This window comes from Seriola aureovittata, chromosome 13, assembly GCF_021018895.1.
Source record: "Seriola aureovittata isolate HTS-2021-v1 ecotype China chromosome 13, ASM2101889v1, whole genome shotgun sequence".
Taxonomy (NCBI): Eukaryota; Metazoa; Chordata; class Actinopteri; order Carangiformes; family Carangidae; genus Seriola; species Seriola aureovittata.
Window position 1 is genome coordinate 6448414 of NC_079376.1, and position 8937 is coordinate 6457350.

Consider the following 8937-nt stretch of genomic DNA (forward strand, 5'->3'; position numbering starts at 1 on the left):
TCGTAATTTAGCAACGTCGTAAAAGTCTACATCCCCTCTCTTAAAAATGAACAGCTGTGTCCCCATGAAAATATCACTCAGTCTTAAAAGTCTTTAAAGATTTGTCAAACTAAATAATGTATTTATAAAATCAGATGAAATTATGTATACAGTACTAGTCAAAAGTTGAATGGAGAAGGGAAAGTGTGTCCAAACTTTTGACTGGTACTGCATATGTATATATAAAATCTGAAATATATATGTTATTGCAAACACTCAGTGAAGACACTTTTTTCTCTTAAGTTGGTACTTTAGTGCATTCCTAAGAGTAAATAACCACATTTGATCACTTTCATCTCAACCTGAATTAACAAAAGTGACTTTATGTTAGCATAGTTAATGCTGAAGGGTGAAAGCCTGTTATTCCCTTCTAGCATAGCCTGGAAAACAGCTTGTTCATATGTGTAAAATCCATTTAAAAATTTCACTCCCTTATTTATCCATTCAAGTGTGTTTATTGAAAAATTGACTACATGCCAAGTTCCATTTCATTCAGTAGAATAAGACTAAAAGTTCACAAACAAGACAGAAATATTTTGTCAGGTCACACCACTCAAGAATGCTCTATCAAAACTGGGTTCCCCTCAAGCATTTGTTGGGTTGGGAGCTGAAAGAAAACACAAAGAGTAGATCAAATTGTGGCTGCATGAAATTACATGTCTTAATAATAATTCAACCATCAGTTGTTTGCCAATGTTAAAAAAAAAAAAAAAAAAAAAAAAAAAAAAAAAAAAAAAATCACAGGATAATCCTCATGACATTTATTAAATTTACCACTGTCTTTGTTGGATGAGAAAAACAAGTTAAAAAGTCAAATCCTACCATTAATTTGATGGCCTTTTCATTATTTTAAACCCCAACACTCTCTCTCACATCCACGGTCCTGGTTTCATCCTGGTCTACTAAAAGGTGAAAGATGAAATGGCATTAAATAAACCATTGGATATGATATTTATTGAAAACCTAATAAATCGAAACAGGATTATTTTAATTTATATAAAGTATAGTCTCCTGACCTGATTCCATTTCTGCCATGGCATGATCTGTGTCCAGTTCTTTCCAGTATTTCTCCATCAGTGTATTCACAACCACTCCCTCACACTCAACTTCCACCGCATACTGAGAAACTGCAAACTCTGAATGATCCTCGATGTTGAACACTGTCACTCTGAGTGGTTTATTAACCAGGAGATTGAAGAAGTCGTCATAAACTTGGTCATCCCAGGTGCCCTTTAACTCATCAAATCCATTCAATGAGCATAAAAAGGCCTGAGGAGCCTTATCCAGCAGACCCTGAGGCAGGGCTCTCACATTGTTAATGTCAACGTCAGCTTCGTTTCCATAGTCAATAAACAGAACTTGAAGGGTATCGTCAGTTCTCTTAATTACCTGAGATCGATACCACTGATTGTCACTGAAAAAAAGAGCAAGGCATGGACTTCCAGGACCAAGAGTCTCTGGGAACATCATGTTGTTCTGTGCCTGTCCTGCTTCCTGAGCAAGCATCGACAGTTTACTGAGATCTTCAGTGTTCGCATATTGACACCAGAAGAAACCGGGTCCCACAATACAAGAGGCATATACACTCTCCGTCTGGCTTTTAGATATTTTTGGTTTCTTGTACACGGAAGCATTTGCATTTCCTTCGGAAACATTAAGGTGCATTTTGTTGGATGCACTTTGACCACCCTGGAGTGAGTTTTCTGTTTGAGGGCTTTCTTTCATAACATGTTTTGTGGCTACAGGTTTCCAATATTTCTGCATTGCTTTATTTACAAGCACATTTTCACACTCAATTTGCACTGCATATTGAGGAATTGCAATTTCTGAATGATCCTCCATGTCGAACACTGTCACTCTGAGTGGTTTATCAACCAGTAGATTGTAGAAGTCGTCATAAACTTGGTCATCCCAGGTGCCCTTGGATTCCTCGAATCCATTCAATGAGCATAAAAAGGCCTGAGGAGCATTATCCAGCAGACCCTGAGGCAGTTCTCTCACATTGTTAATGTCAACATCAGATTCGTTTCCATAGTCAATAAACAGAACATGAAGGGTATCATCAGTTCTCTTAATTACCTGAGATCGATACCACCGATTGTCACTGGAAAAAAGAGCAAGGCATGGACTTCCAGGACCAAGAGTCTCTGGGAACATCATGTTCTTCTGTGCCTGTCCTGCTTCCTGAGCAAGCATTGATAGTTTGCTGAGATCCTCAGTGTTGGCGTATTGACACCAGAAGAAACTGGGTTCCACAATACAAGAGGCATATACACTCTCCGTCTGGTTTTTAGATATTTTTGGTTTCTTGTACAAGGAAGTATTTGTATTTCCTTTGGACACATTAATGTTTGTCATGTTGAACTCAGTTTGACCACCCTGGAGTGAGTTTTCCATTTGACGGCTTTTAGTCATAACATGTGCTGTGGCTACAGGTTTCCAATATTTCTGCATTGCGTTATTTACAAGTATATTTTCACACTCAATTTGAACTGCATATTGAGGAACTGTGATTTCTGAATGATCCTCCATGTCGAACACCGTCACTCTGAGTGGTTTATCAACCAGTAGATTGTAGAAGTCGTCATAAACTTGGTCATCCCAGGTGCCCTTGGATTCATCGAATCCATTCAATGAGCATAAAAAGGCCTGAGGAGCCTTATCCAGCAGACCCTGAGGCAGTTCTCTCACATTGTTGATGTCAACGTCAGCTTCATTTCCATAGTCAATAAACAGAACATGAAGGGTATCGTCAGTTCTCTTAATTGCCTGAGATCGATACCACCGATTGTCACTGGAAAAAAGAGCAAGGCATGGACTTCCAGGACCAAGAGTCTCTGTGAACATCATGTTCTTCTGTGCCTGTCCTGCTTCCTGAGCAAGCATTGACAGTTTGCTGAGATCCTCAGTGTTGGCGTATTGACACCAGAAGAAACTGGGTTCCACAATACAAGAGGCATATACACTCTCCGTCTGGTTTTTAGATATTTTTGGTTTCTTGTACAAGGAAGTATTTGTATTTCCTTTGGACACATTAATGTTTGTCATGTTGAACTCAGTTTGACCACCCTGGAGTGAGTTTTCCATTTGACGGCTTTTAGTCATAACATGTGCTGTGGCTACAGGTTTCCAATATTTCTGCATTGCGTTATTTACAAGTATATTTTCACACTCAATTTGAACTGCATATTGAGGAACTGTGATTTCTGAATGATCCTCCATGTCGAACACCGTCACTCTGAGTGGTTTATCAACCAGTAGATTGTAGAAGTCGTCATAAACTTGGTCATCCCAGGTGCCCTTGGATTCATCGAATCCATTCAATGAGCATAAAAAGGCCTGAGGAGCCTTATCCAGCAGACCCTGAGGCAGTTCTCTCACATTGTTGATGTCAACGTCAGCTTCATTTCCATAGTCAATAAACAGAACATGAAGGGTATCGTCAGTTCTCTTAATTGCCTGAGATCGATACCACCGATTGTCACTGGAAAAAAGAGCAAGGCATGGACTTCCAGGACCAAGAGTCTCTGTGAACATCATGTTCTTCTGTGCCTGTCCTGCTTCCTGAGCAAGCATTGACACCATGTTCAGGTTTTCAGTATTGTTGTACTGACACCAAAAGTAATGTGGTCCAACAATGCAGGATGCGTATACTTCCTCTGTCTTGTCTTGAGAAATGTTAGGCCTCTTGTACATGCAGATATTCACATTTCCCTCAGAGCACGGAGGAAGGGAAAGTTGTGTTATTTGTGAGTCACTGTGACCACCTTGTATGAAAGTCTGAGCCAACACAGTCTCTTTTTCCTCAAGAATGACATCCAAAGTCGGTTGTCTTCCTTCATCCAAAGTTTTTCCATGTTCAATCTCTGGTGTAGAGACATTGGATATAGATTGTGAACTCGTTGTTAGCTCATCTCTAGCACACATTCCATCACTGCTTTGGACTTTATTTTGCTCCGTTAACTTTGTTAATACTGACACATTCAAGAGCTCTTGTGTTAAACAGTCTTCATTTGGCACACCAGCCCATTCTGAGCTGTTAGAGAGCTGCTGGTCAGTCTGCTGAATGAAAGTAGTTACCTTTTGTTGCACCATCTTTGATATTCTCTCTCTGATTTTCACATTTACATTCAGGGATCCATCAAACAATTCAACAATTAGCTTCCCTTTTGCCCCTTTTTCTACCACTGAAATGGTAAAACTATGACCAATGGCTTTATCTGCAAACCACTGGTTAACTTCCTGTGGCACTTCTCCTGGGACATCAGACAGTCCAAGTGGAACCGCCTGCACAAGAATTGACCTGGCAAGACCTCCTTCAGTGGGAAAGGGGCGAATATCAGATTCATTCACTACAAGTGTATCACCATAGTCCACGAAGTGCACTTTAAGTTTAGGGGACATTTCTACTATTTGACCTCTGTGCCACTGATTATCAGTGTACCTAACAAAGCAAATGCTATTGAGTCCAAGTGGGTGATCTGGGTACTGTGGTTGGGCAATTAGTTGTTTCACATTTTCTATCACTTTGTCGAACAAATGAGAATTTCGGTCCAGTTGGCAGTAGAAGTGACCAACATTCTCTGAAGAGGTTACCCACACTTTTTCTTTTCCACCCACTTCAATATTGTGCGAGGAGTAATTGTATGCATCTGATGGGACTTGTGGAGGAATTTGCATGTGAGCTTCAGTCTGTGCACATTTCTGAGCCAGAAGCTTGCATGCACTGTCAGATGGTGTTTCAATATCTACCATGTTAAGCAGCAGACCTTCTTCATCGGGCGTTATAGCTTTTACAACGCATTTCAACCCAGTGCCTGATGTAGCACCTGAATCCACAAACTTCTGAAACTCTGCTAATGCAGCATCAGCCGAAGTGACAGCAGTAGGATAAGTGGATTTCTTCAGATTGAACAGACAACACTGAAAAGCCTGCGCATTTAGCCGTAAGAAAGCTGGATCAATGTGGCGCACTTCTTGCAAAGGGACCTTTCGAATTTGACCATAGTCTATGAATCTCACATCTACAACAGGAGAGTGGTGACTTGCAATGATCTTTGCTCTGTACCACATGTTATTGTCTGGATTACGGGCGACACAGATGGACTCAACAAGGGATTGAGGGTGGGCAGCTGCATAGTGGTTTTGCAGGTCTTGCATAAGAAGGCTAAGGGAGTCACCATTTTCTGTTGATTGGCACCAAAACTTCTGAAGACTTTCAATGCAAGATACTTTCACATTGATACCACTCCCCACAGTAAACACATCATCATCACAAGCATGGTGCACCTCAGAGGGGAAACCTGTTGATGGATGTTCTAAAGGCTCTTTGAGATGAATAGCATCAGCGCCAGAAGTGGATCCATCATCCATACTGCCATTGACTTCTAGGTTTTTGGTGCTTGGCAAAGATCGCTCTTGTAAATCATCAACATTTACATTGACTTTGTTCTGTAAATCCATACATTGTTTGTCTCCAAGTGAACTGAGAAATGATGAGGGAATGGATTCTTTCAGGACATTAGAATCGTGTTCAGTGTTAGAGGGTGGGAAAAGTCCTGCCATCTCTAAAAAACAATAGTTTATGCACGCAGAATTAGCTGCATAGAGTGTGACATCATAGACATCTTGACGTGCCTGTATATTGTGGTGGTCAAACCTGGCTACGACTGTCTGGTTCAGGAGCAGTGATTTTAAGTGATCAGTCTGGTCCATAGTCCAGCCTGTGTCCTTACCCTGTAGTCCATCAAGAGAACAGAGATAGGTGACAACTGGCATTCTCAGGAATTTCCCATACAGTGGTCTGATGTCTCCAACTGGCACCAATTCAGTTTTTCCTTCGTCCACATGCACGACTTCAACAGCACCATCATCGATCGTAATGTTTTGCTTTAGTAACGAGCGATGCCATCTGCCGCTCATGCCTTTAGCAGCACATGGATCTCCGCAGGTCTGTGGCTGCACCTCTCCAAAATCTGAGCCCTCTTCATAGTACTGGTGGATCTGTTCTGATAATATCTTCAATACCTTGGAAAATATATGAAGTTTGCAAAAAATGTTCTGTGGATCAGTTACCTCTGTCACATTAACGGTTTCAAAGGAGTCAATTAACAGTTCTGGGAAAAAGTATTGTTCGTGCTTCTCAAGTTGGCAACTAACATTCGAATTCTGTTCCTGGGCCTCAGGAGCCTCTCCTTTGGGTAAATGTAGACATTTCAGTACCAGGCATTTAAACTCATCCCCTGGGATCTTCTTTGCAACTCCAAACTTACACATTTGCTTGGAAATAAACGCTATATCAAGGAGAATAGTCCTGTCTGGCATCAGTACATGTTGAACCAGTCCCTTAAACTTATGGCCAGGGAGAGACTTCAAAAATTTTGTGGCTTCTTCTGGCACGTTATTCTCAGGGGAGAGGACATTTGCAAGTATACAAGATTCAATTTCGGGAGGAAAGAGAAAACTGTCACTCTGGGCCCATGCTAAAGTTTCACTTGTGGTGACATGGGGCTGTCCTTGGTCAATTAGAAACACATCATAAGTTTCACTTTGAATGGATACAATGCGAGCTCTGTGCCAGGTGTCACTGACATAGACCAGACAAAGGTCCCCTGGTTTTCCTTCTGATCCATAAAACTTCCTTTCAGGAATCTGAATTTTCTCTCTCATCTGCTCATAAATATGTTTCCGTCCATCATCCACGTTAACCCATAATTCCACAAGACCACAACTGGGGTTTAGGTTTACCCTCGTGATGAGAACAGTTACCTCTGATCCTGGTGTTGGAAGCCCAGGAATCGAACACATTGTGAAGCTCAGAACTCAAACATACCTGCAAAATGGAACAAAAAAAGGAATTAATGTTGTAGAAAAATTGTCATTTGAATTGTATTAAAAGAACCTTAAAAAATTAGACTGCCATTATCAAGAATTTCCAGTCCAGTAGCCAGCTGCTTCATAACAAAATGGCTGCCATATGATGACTAATAATGTCACTAGATCTGTACTGATATACCATCATCCCTGTGGTATTGCTATTAGCCTCCATTACCTTTGAAATGCAATGTTATCGCTGTACTATTCAGATAATTGTACAATTTGACAGTCTTGTAAAATGACCTCTGTTAATGTGGAGACAGAATACCAGTAACATACATATACATACAAAAGGAATTAATTCCCTTGAGACAGGCATATCTGAAAACGAATTATTTTGAATTTTGCAAACAAAAATTCATAGCTGTACCTGGCGAAATGTGTTATTGTATCAGATTTAAATAAAACTCAGTGCATCCACAGTTGTTTGTTCAGACTGGCTGTAGCCTGCAGAAAGGATGGACCATAAACATCAAGATACACTCAATCTGACCCTAAACTTCCTTAAAGTGGCACAATTTGAAGTAGTACTGTATGGCATGAGTAAACTTATTGAGCCTTAAATAGACACTACTAGCAGGCCTGTAGGCTAATGGTAATACTCCAAAAACACATTGTTTTTAATCGCATTAAATCAGTTCAATCACAATGGACAGTTTTCACATAGTTGAAGTAGAGACGCTCCAACATTATGCCGCCATTTAAAGTGATTTTGGTTATTATGGAAAACCTTTGTCAAAGAGTTAAGCATTTGTTTTTCTGAAAGATAAATTCCTGGTGACATCACAAATTCCCACAGGCTCCATTAACTGTTTTTGTGTCGGCATTCTGGCCTCTTTATATCTAAATCCTGATAAGGTGACCACAACTGTATAACTAATATAACTGAACAAACAGGCCTGAAAAATCACTTCTGGTGTATCAGTAAGAAACTAGGAGAAACCTGATGAATCATGTGAACATGTCAAACACAGGAAACCTGCCACTGCAAAGAGGAACACACACAAGTAGACTGATAAAGACTTGGCAGCATGTTTGCTCATAAATACCACAAACCAAGACTTGAGACAGAGCTGAGCCAACGGCTGAGGCCTCAACATAAACCAAATATTATGAGATTCACTAAACTGGCATTTGGTGCCATCCACTGTCCGCCTGCTGAACATGCCAACATTTATAAACAGACATGAACCAGAATTCTAACTCAATTTACGTGCAACATGTGAGATAAAAACACATGTATCTACACAAGTGTTTGCAAATCTTTAAAACTACACAAAGTCAACTCATGGCCCCTAATGGAAGGTTGCATATTTCTTTAACATGTGAGTGCTTCATTTTGTAAAACTTTGAGATGTAAAACTGAAGCAAAAATGCCTGTCCAAAAAATTAGTTAGTAAAGTTAATAGTTTTTGTTCCAATTTGCTAATTTGTTTGCCATTTCCTGATCAGGCCCACCTGGTCTACACAACTCATCGTATCCAAGGATTTGGTTTGGAGAAATATATTTTAATAATATAAAATAATCTTGAGATTCAGTTCATGCCATATCATATTAGCAGAGACTGTTCAGTGTAGTTGCAAATCCAGAAATGCAATGAAACAAAAATATCCCACTGCCATTGATTTAAGCTGAACACTTTTCAGGTGCGCTGCAGGACAACATCTCCATCTTTAACCTGATCAGCTCAAATCAGCTTGACACAACCTGCAGACTGAGACATCACGAATCATTACAGGTTTTGTCTTTACTCACCGTGTTTGGTGCAGGCGGCACATCTCATGTTCCTCTCGTTGAATTTAAATGTAGTTGAATGGCCGCAGCTGGGGGCGGGCACTCAACTGGGTTTTTAAAGGCTTTGATTACGCGCAACTTCCTCTGTGCGGCCGAACAAACACATGCAAAACACCAAGCAGACTGTGTTTGATGGTTTATATCAATTTCTATAGGATAAACTCCAAACGTTGCTCGTTGAAATTTACACCATGATACTTTCTTTAAAAAAAAAAAAAAAAAAAAAA

General features: G+C 40.2%; 1 protein-coding gene across 2 annotated transcripts; it reads right to left on the reverse strand.

Moving 5' to 3' along the window:
- Positions 1-324: 324 nt before the first annotated feature.
- Positions 325-8914, reverse strand: LOC130179758 (tudor domain-containing 6). Of its 2 annotated transcripts, none has more exons than XM_056392776.1 (4): positions 8672-8914; positions 1056-6871; positions 862-938; positions 325-646 (listed from the first exon to the last, which is right to left on the reverse strand). In XM_056392776.1, the coding sequence occupies exons 2-3, from the start codon at positions 6844-6846 to the stop codon at positions 889-891; spliced, it is 5841 nt and encodes a 1946-aa protein (XP_056248751.1). In that variant the 5' UTR covers positions 6847-6871; positions 8672-8914; the 3' UTR covers positions 325-646; positions 862-888. The 2 variants fall into 2 exon arrangements, with proteins under 2 accessions (XP_056248751.1, XP_056248750.1); XM_056392775.1 differs by having other exon boundaries at positions 862-941.
- Positions 8915-8937: the final 23 nt, after the last annotated feature.